This window comes from Herpailurus yagouaroundi, unplaced genomic scaffold (assembly GCF_014898765.1).
Source record: "Herpailurus yagouaroundi ecotype Mexico unplaced genomic scaffold, PumYag 198, whole genome shotgun sequence".
Lineage (NCBI taxonomy): Eukaryota > Metazoa > Chordata > Mammalia > Carnivora > Felidae > Herpailurus > Herpailurus yagouaroundi.
Genome location: NW_024412429.1, coordinates 8,888,825 through 8,912,464, shown reverse-complemented (window position 1 = coordinate 8,912,464; position 23,640 = coordinate 8,888,825). Strand labels below are relative to the sequence as shown.

At 42.7% G+C, this 23,640-nt stretch overlaps 1 protein-coding gene across 1 annotated transcript in view; it reads left to right on the top strand.

Annotated features, from left to right (window-relative positions):
- FNDC1 (fibronectin type III domain containing 1) overlaps nt 1–13,102 on the top strand; it is a 107,601-nt gene extending 94,499 nt beyond the window's left edge. Inside the window, exons 19-23 of the mRNA XM_040448737.1 lie at nt 3,496–3,575; nt 6,893–6,922; nt 8,094–8,255; nt 9,594–9,716; nt 12,305–13,102. Of these exons, the coding sequence (XP_040304671.1) occupies nt 3,496–3,575; nt 6,893–6,922; nt 8,094–8,255; nt 9,594–9,716; nt 12,305–12,420 (511 nt within the window). The 3' untranslated portion in view covers nt 12,421–13,102. The remainder of the gene's footprint in view (nt 1–3,495; nt 3,576–6,892; nt 6,923–8,093; nt 8,256–9,593; nt 9,717–12,304) is intronic.
- Nucleotides 13,103–23,640: the final 10,538 nt, after the last annotated feature.

Genomic DNA, 23,640 nt, shown 5'->3' with positions numbered 1-23,640 from the left:
CAGCAGTTAATCTGGAGAATGTGGATGGGGCGAGGCCAAGCAGAAAGGACATCCAAAAGCATGGTATGTTCTAGAAAGGAAAGGAGGCCAGTGTGGTGGCAGAGGAGGAAGAGAGGAGGCTGGACAGGCTGGTCCCAGAGGGTCTTGGGAGTCCCTCGAGGCTCCTGTTTTAACCTCCACCCACAGTCAGTGCCCTGATGGACAGGCTGGAAATAGCAGCTGCTACTGTAGCCTTCTCTCTAGGATGCCTGCTCAATTCTTCCTTCCTTCCTTCCTTCCTTCCTTCCTTCCTTCCTTCCTCCTCCTCTTCCTCCTCCTCTTCCTCCTCCCTTCTCCTCCTCCTCCTCCTCCTCTTCTTCTTCTCCTTCCTCCCCTCCTCTCCCTCCTCCTCCTTTTCTTCTTCTTCTTCTTCTTCTTCTTCTTCTTCTTCTTCTAAGTTTATGTATTTATTTATAGAGAGAGCACACAAGCAGGGGAGAGGCAGGGTAGGGGAGAGAATCTCAAGCAGGATCCACAGTGTCAACACAGAGCCCAACATGGGGCTTGAACCTACAAATCATGAGGTCATGACCTGAGCTGAGACCAAGAGTTGGACATTTAACCAACTGAGCCACCCAAGCACCCCTATTCCTTCTTCTGATGGAGAGTGCTGGCCAAGGCACAGAGCACACATGGCTCCTCTACGCAGATTTCCTCAAAACCCCCGTGAACAGCCTGATGTAGGGATGCCCATCTTCTCCCTGTGTTACGCTGATACAAAATGTCTCTGGTGGATCCACATTAGTGGTCCTCGTCTTTATTCCATGGAGGCTGCATGTCCCTGTTGTCAGCACTATCCTCAGGGCTTCTCCAGATCCCACCTGAGTCCCTGTGGGAGACATAGGAAGTCCCCTCTAGATGAGCCACTGTGTAAAAAACTAAGCTTTGGTTGTTTATAACTGAATCTTGTACTTGAATTTACATGGACATTGCACACCTTGTTCACCCATCTTGGTCCCAGATCACTTTCTAGAGTCTGCATGTTTCATTTATACTTAAAGCACAAAGACTTAGGCTGGGGAGCTATTCAAAAGAAGGTGCCAAGAACTTATATAAGAAGGCAAAGTTGGATTGCTCTTGTTACTTGGGTGAGTCAGAGACTATTCAGTGTTTGAAATATATATATATTTTAGTTTCTAGAAGAAGTTTAATGTGGTTTTGAAAGTAGGAACCTTACTTTTTTTTTCATAATTTCATGTTTTTCAGTTTAGTGTATTTAAATTTGCTTTGACACATTAGGTGAGGTTCAAATGGAAATATGTCCTTGGAATTGGGCCGTGAGGGCTTTGTTGGAGGACAGAGTAACTGCGTGGACAGAGAAGGTGGATGAGGGGAACACTTAGGTTTCAGTGGTGAGACAGAATTGATACAGTGACGCAATCTTACGAGTCTGGCGTCCTGTGCCATCTCCACAATTGTAGAGCTGTGCTTCCCTCGGTGGACCCTGGGGACTGGTATCAGGACCACTGCAGCGATGGCTTAAGAAATATTCAGCAGAAATGTCTCATGGAGCCTCTGAGTATGTGTCATTCCTTAGGTTTTGATTTCCCTTTTTAAGGAAAGAAAGTATCTGTAAGTTTGACCAGTATCATTGACGTATGCCAAACCCACTGCCTGCAGAATTTTGCCTTAAATAACTCCATAACCACTGAATAAAAGTATGCATAATTGGGAAAACACAGACTGCTGAGTGAATTGAGATTTGGAAACTCATATGTTCTTAATTGTGCATATCTTTTTTTTTAATGAAATTTAAAAAGGATTCTCTTCTAAATGAGATGTGAGTGACTTTCTTGAAAGGCTTAAAAGAAGACCAGATTTCCCAAATGAGCTTTTCTTTGCTGTTTAATCAAGCCCAATGTCAAATATCTCTGTGTAACTGTGAGGCCCAAGACTTCCTTGGTGATCTCAGAAGGTCCGAGGGCTTGGCACTGGGACAGTGATGTAACAGAAGTATGAATTTGCAATCTGAATAAATAATTCACCTCTTGAAAATTTAGCACACTTTAATTAATGCATATAACCTGTGTGCCATGACTGACCATAGGCAAAGACTTGTTATGAACTCTTGGAAATGGCAGAAACACCACTTACAGGGGTCTCTTACTCCCTTCTTCACCTGTAAGTAGCTGAGGACCACAGGAGCACAGGTAGTGTCTGGTGTTCCAGAGGTAGAGAAGCCACGAAGATTAACAGTAGATTTAGTGGGTCACAGTTGTGGTGTTGGGCTCCGGTAGTTTGTAACCACCACTTCTTGTCCTGCAGCTCCTAAGAGCACAAACCAAGATGTCTAGGGACTCCCAACCTGCTTGGCCTGTCAGTCTCCCGCTAGATGAACAAGCCCATTCTCTGTTCCAAGACAAAGATTAATCCACAGCAGAACCTCTCCAGGTCTCTTCCCCTTCTTGGACTTGCTTCTCTTTCCTTGAGGCACAGAAGCTTGAAACTCAGTGACTTTTAAAGCTCCAGAGCCAACCATAGTACTTGTCCATGCCCAAAACATCATTGTCAGGTCAGTTCCACTGAGGAGGCCAACCTCGGGACTGGCTGACTTCTCCCTGCCCACAGTGAGTTGCATCATTACTGGGTCAAACATCCTGCTTTTCCACAGAGTCCAGTGATAAGAATTAGGTTACATTTGAATTCTGCTCTGTAAGTGTATTGCTGCTCTAACTTCTCCTTCTCAAGCTGTGGAACTCAAGTGGGGCAAGAGCAGGGCGAGAGGGGTTTCCATCTAGGGATGAGCCTGTGTGGGGCCATGTAGCCTTGATGCCTTAAGGAACACACACTAAGTGGCTTATTTGCCCGATTTGCTCCTTCTGTTGCCATCAGCTACATTAGTCTATGCTGTTAATTGTATTATTTTGAAAAGTTACTAGAAAATGAGAAAGTTCAGGAAAAATATGAATATCACTGATGTATTAAGTAACACTCCAGGGCGCTAGGTGGCTTGGTTGGTTAAGCGTCTGACTCTTGGTTTCGGCTTAGGCCACGATTTCACAGTTTGTGAATTTGAGCCCCATGTCAGGCTCTGTGCTGACAGTGTGGAGCCTGCTTGGAATTCTGTCTCTCTCTCTCTCTCTCTCTCTCTCTCTCTCTCTCTCTGCTCCTCTCTTACTTGCTCTCTCTCTCTCTCAAAATAAATAAATAAACTTAAAAAAAAAATACTCAGGACATCTGGGTGGCTCAGTTGGTTAAGCGTCCAACTCTTGATTTTGGCTCAGATCATGATCTCATGGTTGTGGGATTGAACCCCACATAGGTCTCCACGCTGAGCTGTCTCTCTCCCACTCTCTGTACCTCCCCCTGCTCTCTCTCTCTCTCTTTCTCAAAAAGAAAAAAAAAATTACAGTCAAGCCCTTCCACAGAGCAAATGCTCAATAGTTGGGGAATCTGTCTTATTACACAGAAATTAAAGAAGCTTCTCTTTCAAAAAATGTTTTCTTCCAATTTCAGGTATTATTTTAAAGTTCAAGCCAAAAATCCACATGGCTACGGACCCATCAGCCCTTCGGTCTCATTTGTTACAGAATCAGGTAACAGCAACTTCATATTCTCATTCTTCTCCTTTTCTCAAAGACAAATCACTTGGAATCATGACTACAATGGAATAAAAACTGAAGAAGTAGAATCTTTTCTATTTAATGAGTTCATGTTGGATATCACTTCATAAAATAAACATCGTTTTCTTTCTGCTGTGCTAAAATCTGGATAATAAAATTAAGAGTAATCGTCATTGGGAACTGCCTGGAAAGTGGAAGGGTCAAATTCCAATGAAAGGGAAAAATCTAGTTTTCAACCATGTGGGAAAGATAAGTTTGAATCTCCCTGTAGAAGATTTAGTTACAGAGCTAATTTTTTTTTTTATTACAAACAGCTGAAGAGCATCGATGTCATGTGGCCAGAGAGGCGGTTGCTTCTTCCAATTAGTCAGGTCTTCAAGATGCTTCTTTTGCCAGGAGACAAAGATGTCTTTACTTCATACGGAGAGTTTAATTAGAATAGCAGCCAGTCTTACAAGCAGTGTCACTCAGAGGATGTCGGTGCACTGGGGCATGCTGGTGTACAGAGCTCTCTGGCCCTCCCATAAGGTGTTCTTGTGGTCATGGTCCACAGCAGTGTGCACAAACTGGCCACGGCCACAGTCCTGGGTTAGCAGCCTTTCCACATGGGAAACTATGCTGGGAGCTGTTACCTATGACTCCGAACGAACCAGGTCACCTTCAGAAACCCGTGTGAACCGGCTGTGCACTAAAATTGCTCTGGCTTCTCTTTGGTTAGATTATTTCCCACACGTAGTTCGATCCCAGGACATTTGTCATTGGAAGCTATTTTTAAGCATGATGATTTGAAATCTGCATCACAGTAAGTAGAAAAGATAAAATATTTCATGGGAATATGCTTCATACTAGAAATGCTGGCAAAGGACCTCAAAAGCATTTTTACTAATTTCATTTAAGAAGTGTGTTCCTCATTAATAATTAAGAGAGAGAAAATCATTTCCAAGGGTTAATTTGGTAAAGAAGGGAACATGTCTAGTTCATGGCTACATTTCCTAAAAAGAGAGTGGACCTTTGGTGATGATCAGAATTAACATGATAAAAGTGTATAGAAAAAAATAATTCAAATCTAGAAAGCTATCAAGAAATTCTGGCCCCAAGTCTGAGAACAGAAATGTAATTTCTGAGACTGCCATACAGTTTGAAAGAGATAGCTCTCTGCTACTCCCCCTCCTAAGAAAAGTCCTGCCGTGCCCCCACCCTAACCGTTGTGGCTTCCAAAGAGTGAGCGTTGGCCCCCCCACACCTCTGAAGAAGACTGTCTTTTACAGTCAGCTCCGAGGAGATCCTTACGTATGCCATTTGACAATTTGATAATTACTTGCAATTTGACAATTATTTGCCCTGGGCATCTTTGCTTGTTCAGTGAGTTTGTTCAAGCTTCTCCTTCCCTTTGCACAGCCCGGCTGAAAGTGGTTACTTGACAACAGGAACGTTGTCAAGTAATTGAATTCTGGCACTTGCCGAACATAAAAATCCATGAAGCAAACGTGTACGTGTAACGTAGGCTGCACCACAGGGGCAAGCTTTGGTTGTTGTTTGTGCTGCGCTGTTGTCCCATATGTTCCCCTCCACCCTGCCCTGGAATATTTGACATTTTTTTCAGCAGACTGTTGAAACTTAAGAGCAGGAGAGCAAAACAGGCATTCACACTTACAGCTAATGGTAGGTCCCTGTTCTGTGAGAGTGAATGAAAGATCTGTACAAAGGGGTAGCTCAAGGGAGATTTGGGTAATGGAAATATTCTGTATCCTGCTTGTGGGGGTTCCAAGAACAAATGCATGTGTTGAAACTCACAGGATATTTACCCTGAAAGAGCAATTTTTCTTTATGATCATTAAAAAAAAAAAACGAATGGCCCATGTTTACCTAGCCTGTGGCATTTTATAAAAATGAACTATTTCTTTTTAAGTAACTCTTTTTTAAGGTTTATTTGTGTTTATTTGAGAGAGAGAGAGAGCACGTGCATGCATGCTCACACAAGTGGGGAGGGGCAGAGAGAGGGGGAGACACAGAATCTGAACCAGGCTCCAGACTCTGAGCTGTAAGAGCAGAGCCCAACACAGGGCTCGAACTTGCGAACTGGGAGAGCATGACCTGAGGCCAAAGTTGGACCCTTAACCGACTGAACCACCCAGGCACCACAAAAATGAATTTTTTCTAAAGCAGCATTCCTTAAAAAGCTAGTTCCGTATTTTCTTAAGTGGCATTTTTTGGGCTAAGATACAGAGATTTTAAGTACCACTTTGTTGAGGTGCAAGTGGCATACAGTAAGCCGCACACACACACGGTGTACAACTAAGTAGCTTTTAAAGTGTTTACCCCCTTGAAGCCATCACCACAATCACGCTAGTGAATATCACTGTCACCCCAACGTGCTCACTGCTGCTGTGCAACCCATCTCCCCTGTCCCCCCCATGCGCCCATCTTCTCCCCTGTTTCCAGGCAACCACTCCTCTGCTTTCCATCTCTCTAGATTATTTACACTTTCTAGAATTGTATACAAATGAAATCATACAGTGTGAACTCTTTTGTCTGGCTTCTTTCACTCAGCAAAATCATTTTAAGATCCATCCATATTGTATATATCAATAGTTTATTCTCTTTTATTACTTAGCAATATTCCATCATATGGCTGTGCCATAACTTACTCATTCACCTGTTCATAGACATTTGAGTTGGCTTCTACTTTCTGGCTATTACAAACACAACTGCTATGAACATTCATGTACAAGTGTTTGCATGGACAAGTGCAAAGTGTTTGCATGGACAAGTATTTGCATGGACATGTCTCTTGGATAAATACTAAAGAATGGGGTAGATAGATCAGATAGTAGGTATATGTTTACCTTTTTAAGAAACCAAACTTTTTTGTCAAGATAGACACATCTTTTAAAAATGACAAATATTGAATTCTTTTGTAGTACCCGAATCAAAATCTTAACTATATTGTCCCACAACTTCTATATAAATAATAAGGCAATTTAATTAGAAAAGAACATAGGTGGTGGGCAGGGAGGAAGGGACTTGTTGGGATGAGCACTGGGTTTTTTATGGAAACCAATTTGACAATAAATCATATTTAATGTATAAAGAAAGAAAAAGAATATTTCTCAGAAGGAAATGCTTAGAAAATAAAAACTAAGGAAAACATTGGCATCTCTCAAATAAAATATATTGTATCTATTCCAGGGAGTTCTTCAGTTAGCACTCTCAGTTACAATAAACACTTCAACAATTGCATGGTTGTGAAATATGATAGTGAAGTCAATTATTTTTTTTTCACTCTACAGACAATCCTCTGCTTGTTGTGAGGCCACCCGGTAAGTTTCTCTTCTTGACGTAAATAATAAACCTGACATTCTAGTAATCATGTTGAATACTGAATATGAGATTGCTATGATTACTCACAAGTAGAAATGCTAGACCATTTTTGCATTTTTTTAATGTATTTTTGAGAGAGAGGGTGTGAGTGGAAGAGGGGCAGTCTCCAAGCTGTCAGCACAGAGCTGGACGTAGTGCTCGAACCCAGGAACCATGAGATCATGACCTGAGCTGAAGTCGGAAGCTTAATCCCCTGAGCCACCCAGGCTCCCTGACCATTTTTGCATTTTTATGATTTTTGACAACTTCTGTGGTTTCCTTGTACTCTTCATCCTGATCTAGGGAAAAGAATGATTCTGAGAATTTTTTTTTTTCAACGTTTATTTATTTTTGGGACAGAGAGAGACAGAGCATGAACGGGGGAGGGGCAGAGAGAGAGGGAGACACAGAATCAGAAACAGGCTCCAGGCTCTGAGCCATCAGCCCAGAGCCTGACGCGGGGCTCGAACTCACGGACCGCGAGATCGTGACCTGGCTGAAGTTGGACGCTTAACCGACTGCGCCACCCAGGCACCCCTGAGAATTTTTTTTTTTATAGGACCCTAGCAGCTAATATCTATAAAAGAAAACCATTATGGAGTGGCCAATATCAATGAAATAGATAACTATATTTATATTCCCTTTCAATGTTTTAAATTGCTGAAAAGAAAGAAAAATGGATTAAGTGTACAACGCATCTTTTACTTGGTGTTTCAAACCAGCTGTGAAAGCCCTATTGCTCAAGTTCAAGACAGGTCTTATGAGTGACAGGAACAGTAGGAGCCTACTGAGAGACTTTCGGAGTGGAGAGGTAGGATGGCATGTCCAAAAAGATCAAATATGCCATTATATCTTATTTGCCTTGAGGCTTAAAGGCCTTTTCTTACTTCAAGAATCCCTTATAGAAATGCAAATACAGTACTTGAAATATGTTCAGGTAAGAGGAACTCCTCAATTGTACTTCAGTGCCAAGAAAGAAGGGGAACGAGGAAAAGGGTGCCCACTGAGGAGGTGAGAAAAGCCCTGAGAGGAGGGGAAAGGCCAGTGAACAAGCCAGATTTTCTGATACTTTGTGTGACAATAAATGTTGTGGAGTGCCATGACTTAGAGATTATGTTTTGTATTATCAAGGTGGTGAGCCCATCTGGATCCCATTTGCTTTCAAACATGACCCCAGCTACACGGACTGCCACGGCCGGCAGTATGTGAAGCGGACGTGGTATAGAAAATTTGTGGGAGTTGTTCTTTGTAATTCACTGCGGTATAAGATCTACCTCAGTGACAACCTGAAAGGTAGGTCTTTGAGAGTGGTGTGGTGTGGGAAGGTATGGAAATGGAAATTTTTTATTTTACCAGGTACTAAATTGACATAGCAGGTGCATCAGAATGTATTTGAAGTGTAAACCCATTATATCTCACTCTGGCTCAACACAATTTGGATATTTAGGCTCTATTTTGGAGTTACTCGTTTTTGTCTTCTGTATTTTTTAAATCCACTGCATTTTAGAAATGAGGTCCAAAATTCTGGTAGATATATGAAGTCCAATTTTCTTTGCCATTAATTCAATAATAATAGGTATGAGCATAACCCAGAAGTATTGAAGAACAGTTCTGCCCACTCTAGTCCTTGCCATTGCCACACCGTTGTGAAGAAAAACTGTAGACGGTGAAGCATAGATCAGAAGTATTATTTTTTTCTGTGTCTGAATAAAAATTGCATTGTTTTCATTATGGTAAGGCATTAAAACAAAGAATTTCATGAGTATCTTGAGCTACTATTTCAAAATGCCATTTCTACCCAGCTGGCTTTGACTCATCCACCTATACAAATTTGGGTTTTTTTATTTTAAAACTTGCACACCTTTAAGATTTTACTATATACATTTTTAAAACCTTTATTCAGCTGCTATAGATTTTTTTCATAGGTCATTTTGGTTTTGTTTTTGTTTTTCATGCTAGTGGTGATCATTTAAAGACAATGTCAAAACAAAGTCTTCCCTACCATTCTCCACTCTGGCAGTTTCTCAGTGTGTGTACCTCTCCTAACGGCCACTGTCTATTTGTTTATCTGTGCTCTTTCTTTTCTCACCCACCATTGTGCTTTCCGTGCCCTGCATCAGAGTTCCCGGGAGGGATTACACAGCCACTCCAGTATCCCAGGGTTGACTGAAACAACTGCCCTACTGTGCAGCTGTGGTTCAGTACCACGGACAGCAGCTTATGACTCACACACACACACCCTACTTCTAGTTATGTATGAAAATAGGTTCTATTTTTTACAGATCTTCATGCCTTTTGTAATTATCTCATAATATATTCTCTATCACAGTTTCATCTATTCCTTTTTTTAAAGAACCAAGGAGTAAAAAGCCCTACCAGTTAAAAGCTAAAACTGCCTATTATATTAATAGTTTCCATTTAGTGAGGACTTGTTAAGTATTTAGCATACACAAGCTTGCTGAATCCTTACAACACTTATGAGGTTGGTGCCATTATAATTTTTCCAATGTGGAAAGTATGACACACAGAATTTAAGTACCCAGTTCAAATGGTCTCCAAAGCTTGTGCGAACTCTCAAACCAGCTGTACATTTTTTGACCAGTCACTGACCCATTGTATTCCCTCATGCAGATACATTCTACAACATTGGGGACAGCTGGGGAAGAGGTGAAGACCACTGCCAGTTTGTGGATTCACACCTTGATGGAAGAACAGGGCCTCAGTCCTACGTAGAAGCTCTCCCCACCATTCAAGGTAATTAGAACAAAGGCCTGATTATACCACCCTGGGGGCTGGGAGAGGAAGGCTAATGTAAGGAGAAAATCACCAGAACTCTCCCTTTTGTTTGCCATTTAAAGACAGGTGTTGGTAACATTTTGGATCATAAAAATAAGGAATCAACAAAATACTCCAACCATGTGCTAGAACTGGGGTGAACTTAGGAAAGGCAGGGATACCAAGGAATATAAGACCTTGTCCCTACTCTCAGAAAAATCACTTCCCTGCTCTGTAACTGAGAAAGGTAAACAAATAGTGAAAGGTAACTAATTTAAGGAACAACTTAAAATACAGATAATGACAAGAGTTACATCACATAATTGTCCTATTGTCAGGTAATTGTGCAGATTATAGTCTGCACAATAGGGAGGCAGGCCACTTGAAGCTATGAGGGAAGAAGAGCCAGAGTCTGAGCTGGGTCATAAGAAGACCTAGACATGCAGAGATTGGAGAGTCTTCCAGGCAGAGGATGGCACAAACAAGGGTACAAAGGAAGAAAGAGTCAATGAACATGCAAACCAACCATAGCTTATCATACACTTCAGAAGATAGTGTATCAACTATTTCATTAGGCATTATAGAGTGAGAACAAAGTATATCACTCTTAAAGGTTAACAACTTGTAATACACTACCAACTCCCTCAACTGCCAAAAAAGTAAACAGAACAACTGAATGAGGTACAGCACTGTTTCCATTATGCACTTAACTCTTAGTGATCTAGCATTTTCAAGACATGACATGTTCCAGCAACATGTTTTAGTTTACAAAAAAAGATACAATACGCTGGGATGCAAATTGCCCATTTTTAGAGAGTTAAGATAGAGTAAAATACACACAACAGTAAAATAAGTGATTAGAGTTCTCCTAAGAAACAGAACCAGAAAGAAAGAGAGAAACAGAAAGAGAGACAGAGAGAGATTGAGGGAGAGGTGTCTTAAGGAGTTGACTCATATGATTGTACAGGCTGGCAAGTCCAAAATCTGCAGACTAGGCTGGAGACCCAAGGAAGAGTACGTGTGGCAGTTTGAGTCTGAAGGCAGTCTGCTGGCAGAATACCCACCTTTTCAGGGGAGGTTAATCTTTTCCTAGTAGGGCCTTCAATTGATTGGATGAGGCCCACCCACATTCTAGAATAACCTACTTTACTCAAAGTCTGATGATTTGAATGTTAATCTCATCTAAAAATGTTTTTACAGAAACATCTAGAATATTTGACCAAATATCTGGGTACCATGGCCTTGCCCAACTGACATAAAATTAACCATCACAGTCAGTATATAAAATATATCACATTTCTTTATTTTTTCAGACTCTTGCATTGCCCCAAGGTTACTATGCATTATTTATAGTTCACTGTGTTTCTGCGACTGTGGCCATGGTTTTGGTTCTGAATAGAGGTGCTGCTTACTTAGCATGCTCACTGGTAGAATGGCGGGTAACCTTTCAGCTGGCAAGAATGAACAGGGCCAAAGGGGAGTTGTCACAAATGCTTTTGAGCAGGTTGGGGCCTCACTTTAACTTTATGGGAGAACTGCTCAGAAATGCTATAGTATTGTTTCCTTGGAGAGATTCACTGGAAAGATCTAAAAGCCTACCCCAGATTCCAAGAATTAAACCTGGAAGCTTGAGGTTCCAGGCAAGTCAGGAGGCCCTAAATTCTGTGAGGACAGGTGGGAATCTTGCTGAGAGTTGCAAGACTCAGAAACATTCTCTCTCTCTCTCTCTCTCTCTCAAAATAAATAAATAAACTTAAAAAAAAAATAGGGGTGCCTGGGTGGCTCAGTCAGTTAAATGTCCAACTCTTGGTTTTGCTCAGGTCATGATCTCACGGTTTGTGGGATCGAGCCACATGTCAGGCTCTGCGCTGACACTGTAGAGCCTACTTGAGATTCTCTGTCTCTCTCGTTCTCTGCCCCTCCCCCACTCATGAATGTCTCTCAAAATAAATAAATACACTTAATAAAAAAAGACTCAGAGAAGCATTTTACTTACTAGGGTACCGACCAGCTTATTATAAAAGTGTACAGTGGGTGGGAGCAGACAGGTGGAAGAGACACATAAGGCACAGTGTGGGGAAAAGACACAGAGTGTAAACACCCTCTCTGGGAGTGCCCTCCTCTCAGCGTCTGAACCTGTTCACCAGCCCAGAGCTTTCAGAACATCGTGCTTTTGTGTTTTTGTGGAGGCTTCCTTACATAGGCATGATTTAAGAAATCACTGGCCCTTCATGATTGAACTCAATGTCCAGCCCCTGTCCCCTCCGCAGAGGCCAGGAGGTGGGACCAAAAGTCACACCCTCTAATCACATGGTTGTCCTCTCTGGTGACTAGCCCCGCCCATAGGTGCTTTCTGAAAGTAATCTCATTAGCATAATCTCAGGAGTGGTCCAAGGCATTTGTTATGAATGTCCAGATACCTTAACCACTCTTATCACTTAGGGAATCCAAGAGTTTTAGGAGCTGTGTGCCAGGAACAGGGATGAAGACCAAGTATATAATTCTTATTATAAATCACAATATCACAGATGCACTTTGTTTCCCTCTCTTTCCTTTTGCCCTTTTAGGCTACTATCGCCAGTATCGCCAGGAGCCAGTCAGCTTCGGCAACATTGGTTTTGGAACCCCCTACTACTATGTGGGCTGGTATGAGTGTGGGGTCTCCATTCCAGGGAAGTGGTAACCATGGGATGATGGTGCTGAAACTTGCCCCGTCTGGCCCCCCTGGGCTAACTTGCACTAGGGGCTGAGAGCAGGAACAGACAGAGAGCGTTCCAAGCCCCACCGACCCTGGGTGCCAGCGAGGCCACATGGTGGACACCGGACATTTCAGGCGTCTTCAGTCTGGAACTTAGTCCTCCTCTTTGGCCTGGACTGCACACAGTTCAATGTTGCTGTTAACTTTGCTTCTCCACGTGGTTTCCTTGTAATAGCACATCCCAGAGAAACACGTAACTACAGTAGGGGATGCCCACTGATTGAGTACAGTTTTCACACTTTTTAGGCACAAAATTCAGACATGTCGTCTCCAGGGAACAGCATAAATAAACATGAGCTTGCTTCAGGGACTGCTACATGCTTTCTTTTCTCTCATTGGACTCTTCCAAAATTAGGCAAATTTAAGTTTCAGATCACTCTCTATGCAGTAGAACTGAATTACTAAAAACACCACCAAAAGAAATATATCCTACTTCAGATTTATTCCATGGACTTACCCACTACTAGATCAAATGTACCAAATCATATTTGTAAATTCTCAATTTTGGTATATATATATATATATATATGTATATATGCATATACCTATCCTCACTTGTCTGCAAGAACACCGATTAAAGTTGCTAAATTTGTACTTGTTCACTAGATAAATGTGTGTGGGACTTTTTGGAGCAAAGGTACTGTTTGCTAACATCTTTTGGAAGTATCCACAGAATCCACAGTATCCACAGAATCTGTATACTATGTAACGAGAACAATGAAGTGCATGCCGCTAGACTGTGGGAGTGACGGGGATACTGCAGTGTTAGCAGTGACCTAGTCACAGACCGAGTGCTTTCTACCTAAGGAGACAATCTTTCCAGACCCGGGTGAAAACTACTAGTTGCCTCTCTGGGGACATATCCCGTATGTTTTCAGAATAACTGGGGACACCTGGGTGGCTCAGTCAGTTGAGCGTCCAATTCTTGGTTTGGGCTCAGGTCATGATCTCATGGTTGGTGAGTTCAACCCCTGCATTGGGCTCCCCAGTGAGTATGGAGCCTGCCTGGGATTCTCTCTCTGCCTCACTCTCCCTCTCAAAATAAATAAAACATTACAAAAAAAGGAATAACTAAGATTTTACATCCCAAATGATTTAAAAATCCAGTTTAAAAAAAATCCTTTCCCCTTTCCTGCCTGAGTATTTCCTCCTCTACATATGAGCATCTTATCCCTTTTGACTACCACACAGGAGCATTTATTTAAAACCACGTTATTCTAATTCTTCTTAAAATATGGTGTCCTTTCCACAAGCTTGGCTCCCCTGTGTCCTCAGGCAGCTCCGCGGGATGAAGATTTTGCCTTCTTTCATAAAGATTTCAGCATAGGGGAAGCAACGGTCGGAAGGAGCTGGAGGCGTGCCCTTCTCTGGGGCCCCCAGGCTGTACCACCGTGTACGGATTTAATGGCAGAATTCAGTCCAGCCTCCTGGAGTCAATTATTTTCAGTACCAGTACTGTGTTGAGATGAAACCTGATGTATCTGGTGGGTTTGAAGGTAAAACTTACATGGAAACAGGTAACTTTGCAGGGTCCTTTCGATGGGGCTGTGAAAGCTGATATTCTCAGATTCCACAATCCCCTTCCCACGGTAAAGAACAATAAAGAACAATAAAGAACAATATGACAACCTGGGAAGATACTAGAATTCCTGAGGGGGCAGATTAGATACCCAGTTTGTATGTTACTCGCGGTTTAATGTGCAAAATAGGATGGGCTCCTCTAAGGAGCTTTTGGGGCTTTTGCCCATGAAAGGAGGATTATTTAAAAAAGGATGTCTGAAAACCTTCTTCTGTACCCAAATGAATGTTCAAACATACTTCACAGTTCTAAGTGAAAGATCTGATCTTTAAATATAAGTGAATTTTCCCAAGAAACACACAACTTGCTTCCTCCATTTCTCCCGCCCACCCCTCCAAACTTCTGTCTGGTTTTAGCCTCCACTAGCATGCTATTGGAGAACAGAGAAAGATGCCAAAATGAGGCCCTGGGGAGGGGAGAGAGCACCAGCAGATTGCACATTTCCTGAAAGTGTTTCCTTGGGTATAAATAATTCATTAGCATGCATAAGAGGAGAGCCATTTGGCCTGTTCCACAAGCCTGTTGTGGTTATGGGGCCTCCTTTGGAAGATACAGAGCTCTGGATCATCCTGGAGACACAGGCAACCCCTCCTCTGTGATTCACACACTAAAGGGTGCATTCCCTGCTTCATTCACCCCCAAAGGACCGTCTGCTCATCTCACATACTAAAGGGCATGTGTCCCTCAGAAGGAATTTACACTCACCTCACAGAAATAAAAAGAATTTACTTGCATTCACGCATGCAATGATTTTCAAGCCCTGCCTAGATCCTTAGACCATATTTCGTTATAGAAATCTAAACTTCTAGTGAAAGTAAATGCTTGCAGTTTTTGATGGAAATTCCTGCCAACCCCAGATGACAGAGCGGCCAAAACGAAAGCAAAAACCACTGAATCTCAGTATAGGTTGGTGGTATTATTACTGATACTCTGTCCATACTAGGTTATGTAATGGTCCAAACACATGCATGGTGGCCACATCAAGTGTCTGGTTCTGTGTCAGTTCTGGACGCCACATTCTCGGAACACCACAGGTCTCAAAACCACTTCATGCCAAGCTCGGAGGAAATTAATGGACTGTTTCCCCAAAGAAGACTTGCTCTATTTCAGAGGCTCTGAGGAAGAAGAACTTGCCAACTCTAGAAGTCAGAAGTAGGCACACGTGTGAATTAAAGGGAAAGAACATTTGGCTCAGTGGGATGCAGTTTTAGAAGAGTCCAATCATCAGAGGAGTCTCATCGGAAGGTAGTGAGATGTCCATCATCGAAAAGCCTCAAGTATACCTGGAAGTGTAAACTTAACAGTTGGAGGCCCACACCTGTTTTTCTATGAGCTGTGAGCTCAGAATGGTATCTATGCATCTAAAGCATTATAAACATAAGAGACAGCTGAACAAAAAACCAGTAATATATTACAGAGACCATATGTGGTTTGCAAGGTGTAAAATACCATCTCACCCTATTAGAAACAGTTTGGGTACCTACGGATCAGTTTTCTTGAGGTTGAAAGAAGGTTTAAGCATTTAAAAACTAGCACATAGTACTTAACAGATGTCCATTCAGTTTTCTCTTACTTGAGTTCTATTTATTTCTGACCATCTCTACAGCCTAATAATGCTTGAATGCTCCAAGTGGTTGGATCCTGGGTTCCCAGTTTTCCCATTTGGCAAACCCTTTGTTTGTGCTGTGGTCTCAGGAGGTAACTCGCTCTTTGGGAGGCTTCATGCATATTTATTACCATCTGGTTAGAACATAACTTGCGGCTTTTACAAGATGAGTTTTGATTTATTTTCTCCCCTTTGACCTACTCGAGCCACATGTCTTGGTCAGTTCAAGGGGGCTGGGGAATTTGGAAATGTGGTGATAAATGGGGTTACATTGGGATTCCTCTCTCTGCATGGAAATCAGCTCTTAGTCACTAGTACAGTTATGTGATGATTCTGCTGATAGAATCAATCAGCCCATGCTTGTGTAGCATCTTACATGTTGTAGATGCCTTAAAATCATCTCCTTGAGGTGTAACTATTTTGTAGTTACAGGTTAGAAGTGAGTTTTTAAAAAAATATCTTCCCAACTGTCCATTTCCAGCCATTCTCAGATCAGGTTGAGCTCAGTAAAATTGTATGAAATCACAGAGTGTACCTGTTATGAATGGAGGTGTGGTTTTAAATCTTAGTTGTGAGATTATTAATGTACAGAGTTTAGCAATCAAATGAGAGCTAAACACGCAAAGGTTTATAATAAAAGTGAAATGAAATTGATATGAAATTGCAAGTCAACAGGGGCTCCTGGGTGGCTCACTCGGTTAAGCATCTGACTCTTGGCTCAGGTCATGATCTTAGGGTCATGAGATTGAGCTCCGCGTTGGGCTCTGTGCTGAGCATGGAGCCTACTTAGGATTCTCTCTCTCCCTATCGGTCTCTGCCTCTATCCCCTGCTTGCACTCTCTCTCTGAAATAAAAAAATTTCAAAGCAATGAGAAAATGAAGCCGACAAATTTAACACACGCACAAAAATGTTTGCTCTAGATTGGGAAAGCAATATTCTCTCAGGCAGTGGTTATTTGATGGCCAAGAATAGAAATACCTCGAGAGTTAAGTAAAGGGTTTGTGTAAGGTTGGACTGCACAGTCTCAGGACAGGAAATAATATGTGGGAGGCACTGCTGAGTCACAGGGATTGTCAGGTTGGGAAGTAGTTGTTCTTTCCTCTTTTCCTCTCTGGTATGTTGTCTCTCCTGCTCTCCGTGCACAGCCCCATTCCCTTCCCTGCAGATGGCTTTCTCTGGATGCAAGTGACCCAAAGGGCTGCCGTATACAACTGCAGTGTCTGGCTACCACACTGTATGCAGCGATCTGTCTACAAGACCTTGTAACTTTGCTTCTCCAACTCTCCAAGTCTCTCAGTTTCCAGTTCCAAATATCCCCACTACACTCTGATTGGATATGTTGGGCAAGGGTCCACATGCTGATCAAATCAGCTCTTCCCACGTCGGGGGGGTCAACTGGTAGAAACCAGACTGCCTATGCCTGCCCCATGCACAGGGGCTGTTTGATATGGAGAAAGGTAATGACTGATGTCTTGGGACAGATACACATAGGTGAATAAGAAATCAAATAAGAAAAGTGAATCATTTTAAAATCTGGCCATTTTAAAATCTCAGGATGTATCATGTTTGTTCACTACGAGGCTTTTATGTTTTCTATGCTCTTGTCTTTCTACCATTGGGATAATCTCCTGATAGAATCCAGGCATCCACATCAGGCAAGATGCTACCCAAGCATGGGTTGATCAGTTCTATCAGCGGAATCAAATCAAAGAAGTTCGAGGATAATTCCAAATATTTCTGATTAAATTATGGGTTGGATGCACTCTACCACACATGTTTCTAAAGAAAAAATTAATGTATTCCTTTTACTGAGATGCTCCCAGAAATTCCATAAATTTTGCTATTTTTTTTTAAAGTAGGCTCCATGCCCAATGTAGGGCTTGAACTCACAACCCTGAAGACCAAGAGTCAAATGCTCTATCTACTGAGCTATCCAGGTGCCCCAGTTTTTAAATTTTGGACAGAAATAAGAAAGTATTCAAATACACAGTCTTTTGGAAGCTTTCTGTTACCAGGTCAATGATGAAATAAATGGCTGATACTAGCATAGTCTTCCTGAATGAGATACAATTAATTAGCCAGAAATGGAAACTTCTTGATAGCCCTGGAAGTAAATGGCCCTGAATACTCACAGGGGTGGGTGGTGGTTGTGGAGTGTCTCTGGAGTGATGAGAAGTACACTTTGCTGGGTGCTTTGAGATACCCACCTTCCTCAGGGTAAAATCCTAGGTTCTTCCCACAGCCTCCAAGGTGCTCCACAATCTGGTCACCCCCCACCCATGCCCCCAACCTACTCATTGACACCAACAACCCGGCCACCACTCTGCCCTCCTGCTGCCCCCTCCAGCTGCTCCTGCCTGTCACAGAGCCCGCACAGAGTGGGCTCACAGTAAATATTCGTTAACAGGGTAAACATATGGCAAAGATATGGATAGGAATTGAAAAGACAAAGCTTTTCCATCCAAGATTATCAATGAGCAAAACGTGCTCCTTCAGCCTGCCAGTCTGTCTAGGGTTCCCTCAGATCCCTGCAGCTTTCTGCAAAGGTTTATCAGCCTGTCCCCAGGGTGCTGACATCTGCTCCCCATCGCCACTCACCTGCATCCTCCACTGCCCCTCATTCAGGAGACTCTTCACCTCTCAAGGCAGATGGAGCCAGCAGGTGAAGCCACCAGTCTCCCATGAGCGTGCCCACTCTATGCCCCGGCCTTCCACCTCATCCCACACATTTGTCACACCACCGCCACACCCAGGCCTCTGTGACCCAGCTCCCCTGGCCCCAGTCTCCCTAGTGGCTCAATCCAGTGGACACCGGTCGGTCTTTTCCAATTATTGAGGTTTGGCAGCACTTGAATACTTACCAGCTTGTCCTTGAGCCGTTTGCCACATGGTTCTTCCTTTCCTGGCTCCAAAATGGCAGCCAAGTCCTCTTGTTTTTTAAGGGACTTTGGATAATACTTGAAGGCAACTTTCTCCTCTGCCTTTCTTTTCAAAAACCTAATAACAGTAAAGGGATTTATGCAAGGGCAGGGGATGAATGCTTTGGGAGTTACTGTGGTGAGGAGACATTTCCCCCAAGATGGTGGGTAGTTGCTAGATGGGCCCTGCAGGCCATTCCTTCCCATCTCTCCAGGGATGTGGTGGAACGAGGATGAATGTAGTGAGCCAGTAGGGCTGGAGCTGAGCTCACAGAGGTTTCTAGCTGACTCCATCTGGAGCCTTCTCCCACTGACACACCGCAAGGAGCAGGAGGGTGTTTCCTTCAGCTGTGCAGGCCTGGGAGTGAACACACAGTGACAAGCCACCCCTTCTTTCATGCACCCTGCTAATGCCAATTGAATTAAAAATATGTGCCAGACATTCCTCTAGGTACTGCGGCTATGCACCCAATCCCTGCCCTCATAGAGATTATATATCATGGAGCAGATGGAAAACATGCAAACAAGTAAACCAGATGTCAGTTGGTGAATGTGAATGAACATCAATAGAGTGGATGATTGCATCATGGGCAACTGGAGGCTAGAAGCAGGAAAGGCCACTCAAATGCTCAGTTCTGGGAAAGAGCTAGGATTTGGTGAGAGAGAAGGAAAGTGGAGCATAGGAGGGAGCACCAGTAATGACTGAACCTAAGGAGTTTCTACCTGGGCATATGGGATCTCAGACTTGACATGTAAAAGCAGTAGTAAAATAATGCTCATTTCCTGGTCTTTGAACTCAGTAGGAATACCCTAGTTGATTATGTTGCTACAAGTTTAACACCATAGCAAGAGAGTCTAGATCTTGCCTACCCAAAGGACTCCTCCTACCCACGTCCAAACCTACCCACCCAACTAGTGACCCATCTTCAAGCCCAGACATCACCAGTGAAGAGAGGAGGGACAGCAAGGCTTTTTCATCCAAAGATCAAAGAGTTAGGACTCATTTCTCCTTTTACACAGTAACTGGATACTTACTTTATGTTTGGGAGACTAAAGGGCTCTTTTGTAATTTTCCCCAAACAAAGGGTATCTCCCCTCCAACAGACAGATAATTGATGTCCATATTTTTTTTGGAATCTTGCCAAACCAACCTCCAATGCACACTGAATTATAAGTGTCATGGAGGCAGAGGCCATGTCTGCTGGGCTTTTTACTGTCATATCCTGGCATCATATACAGAGCCTGGCCCATAGTAGGTGTTCAGTAAGTAAGTCTTCAACAGCAAAATGAATGAGCAAATGAATAAGTAAATGCATTATCTGTTGCTCTCCTCTGATTGCATTTCTTCTAGGTATGCTACTTCTTTCAATCTACTGGCTCTGTTCAGTTTGTTTCAAAGGACAGAGAATTTGAGGCTAGGATCATTATCTCAAGAAAGTCCCACTAGCCTGGAGAAATTCTTCCAGTGTCTCCAGTTAGTATCTCCTCCAGGTCTTCAGTTAGCTTATTTCCAGTTCTGTGACAATGTTTTTCATTTATGCAATTTTTTTTTTTGCATTTGGAAATTGGAAACCTGATACCTGAGATATATTATATACCATTGTCACATAGAACTTAGAATATGAAAGTTTGGTAACTCAAGACTATCATGCTTCCTTTATTTTTGCCAGGAAGCAGGGGAACTTGCAGTTAAGGACAAGAAAAATTGAGCAGGGGAGGAACCCCCATGCAAATAGCAGTCCCCTCAAATCTCCTCCTTGCCCTAGTCTTCCAGAAGGCTTTTGACACTAGGTAGTGAGAGGGTCTGGCTGGGAGCTGGGTCTCAGACTAGGGAAGGAGTGGCTATAAAGGATTCTAAAGATGGGTCTCTATGACGACTGCTTGCTTTCACACTCCTACCCTGGTCTGCTTTTATGCCTTTACAGTCCACTTGTACTGGAAAAGTCAGGACTCCTCAAAGCACCTGCAAGTTACAATTCCACCTGCTGTCCCTTTCTGAGAAAAGAAGGGTTATGAAAGAGCTGTCCCACCCAAGTCTCACTGGACAAGAATGATACTAGAGCTAGAGGGTGATTGTAGGGACCCTCAAATGCATCCAATGCATCCATCAGATTATCCCTTTAGGGAGATGATAGAGATAGATAGATAGATAGATAGATGATAGATAGAAGACAGATAGATAGATAGACAGTAGACAGGTAGATATAGACAGACAGCCAGGCAGATAGGCAGGCAGATAGATAGATAGCTAGATACATAGATACATAGATAGATAGAAAGATAGACAGACAGATATACAGAGAGTAAAACCCACCATGATTTCAATAGTGACAGCAAGAAAGAGGCTTAGACAGCAAGAGACACATGGGAAGAGCCAAGCTGCTTGGTCCAGGATGTTTGTTCACAATTCTCTATCCTTGCTCTCCACAACTAATCAGACCTTTCCAAAGATGATACAGCCATCCAAGTAGACGTAGACCTTACACATATTTCATCAATTAACCAAACATTTATTATTTACTGATTGTATAAGGCACAGTGATGGTGGATTAGCATCCCAACAGTAAACAGATGTCACATTCAAATGAGAATCATTCAAGGAGGTTGAAGAAAGGGACTGGTTATGTAGGTTCGAGTGGGGACCCCAAGGAATACTGCATCAGTGGGCTGTGGCTGCTCGTGAGTCTGAAGGGCCAGAGGAAGGAGTGCTTAGCAGAATCCAGAGGGAGGTTCTCATGCAGCAGTCCAGTTTTAGAAAAGCGATGACCTCACTCAAGGCACCACGCCAAGTTCCCTTATTTTCCCTTCCCCATCTTCCTAGTGCCTGCCAGGTCCCCATCACCCAAAACCATCTGGAAGCCAGGTGGCAAGGAGGCCAGCTGATGAGGTTGGAACAGGTTGGCCCTGCAGCAGAAAGCAGGGTGAAGTATGGAACTGAGTGTAACTGGAGAGACCAAATTAGAAGCATGCACCACATCTGGGAATTGATAACTCATTTTTCACTATCATTAGTTCCTTTTAGCACATTATGATATCATTAGCAAAAACGAGTTGAGGACAAGTATTAGAGCATTCATTCAAATAGAAATGGACTTCAAACTCTGTTCTCTTCCCGGAGGTGGTTGAGACTTCACAGGGTATTTCACCTAAATCATTATAGAGTTAAGGAAACAGACTGAAAGCTGAAATAAGCAGCTAACGCCACATACTGAGTCACAGGTCCTGCTCTTCTCCCTGGCAGGAGTGACAATATGGGCATAGGGGTCACCACTCAGCTTTCCCTGACCATGATAGACTGCTAATCAGTCAAGGTGGTTTTCTCCATCAACCTGCATTTGACTAGAGCGTCACCATCAACATCTATCTTCGGCAGTTGTCTCACTGAACAGTGCCAGCAGTCAAGGTCAAACCTACTTGCCATCTCATACTGTAAATGTCTCTTCATTTTGATTCCTGGAAAGAACTAACCTTCTACTCTCAGCCCTCCCCCCACCCCCATATGTGGTCAGAATTGGGGGGAAATGATAGTTTGAATCAAATCAGTGTTTTCTACCGAACAGCATCCAGTTTTTGGTTTAATTGACAAATTGGGTTTCCTTCAGCAGCACCAAGTCTTCATCTAATTCAATTTATCAAAGATTTGTTTATAAGCCTTTGCTACGTAGTCAGCACCATGCTAGCTGCTGCTGAGGCCAAAGGGAGAGAAGGTGTGCTTGTCGCCCTCAAAGGTTTAGTCAAATTTAAGGAAAAACATCCATCCCACTCTTCCTGTGTCCAGGCTGACCCTGGCATTACTTCTGGTTACTTTTCCAGCTACCTCCTGTGATGTCATATTCAGAGGAGCGTTGCATCCCCTCTGTCCCTGCCTCAGTGTGGAGCCAGCCATATTGTTTTCACTGCTCTCCCACTTGGCTCTATCCAGGCATGGCATACAGACCATCCGCCCACCCTACAAGACCCTAATAAACCCCATCCCCCTACCACCTGCTTGGAAGATTTGGAAATTCATGATTTTGCCTTGAAAAAATAGGGGAATTTGATGGTGAATTGAAAGATGGACCTTGAAAGCTCTCTATGGGAGGTAGTCCTGCTCTAGTGGAAGTCTGAGGTTCATTCAGAAATGAACGTGTGCGGTGCAGAGTCCCTAGCATTATACTTCATTCTGAAGCAAGACTTCATGGGCTTCAACTTCAGACTTAGGGAAATACTGGGAGAGTGGGTGCAATCTGACTTGTGCCCTCAACACGTGATGTTTAGGAGCAACGTGTTGATCCTCCCTTTTTGATTCGACAAACTTTCAACGGCATGATGTGCCAGGGGGTATGAATGAATGACAAATACACATAGCCCATGCCCATCTCAGAGTTCACAGTCTACACTAAAACAATACTTGAAAAGCTGGGCTTCTTTAAAAGATTGGGAAAATTGTACCTCAATGATGGATAGTGTGTATTTATTTGTATCTCTGTGCTGTCATCTTGATTGTTCTGTTCCATGTGAAGCACAGCTGCTTTGAGTCTCTACATTCCATTGACAGCATTTTTGGGTTGCCTCGTTTTATAGGAAATATTTATTTGGTGACCAGGGTTCTGTTCTGTTTTTGATATTGAATTGGAGAATGCTGTTTCCCCACTGGGAATGCTCTAGTTAATGAGAAACAAATGGTGGTCTGAGAGGTACAAAACTTGTTGACCAGTCCCAATTTTCTTGGTATTAATTTAGGGTTATATCTATAGTCAGCGTATTTATGAGTTAATTGGTAATTATTGAGTTGTAAAATAGATTGTATCCGATTTTACACAGGATTTAAAATGTTCAAATGCAGGGTAAATATTATTAATGCATCCATACATGCATCCATAACAGCCAATTTCAGTAAGTCCTTACCAAGTGCCAAGGGCCCTTCCAAATACAGATTCATTCCTGGTTTGTTTTTACTATTATATATATTTTTTTGGTCTTTAAATCATTTTGAGGTATGATTGACATACAAAAAAACCTGCATATAATTAGTGTATAGAACTTGGTGAGTTTGGAGATA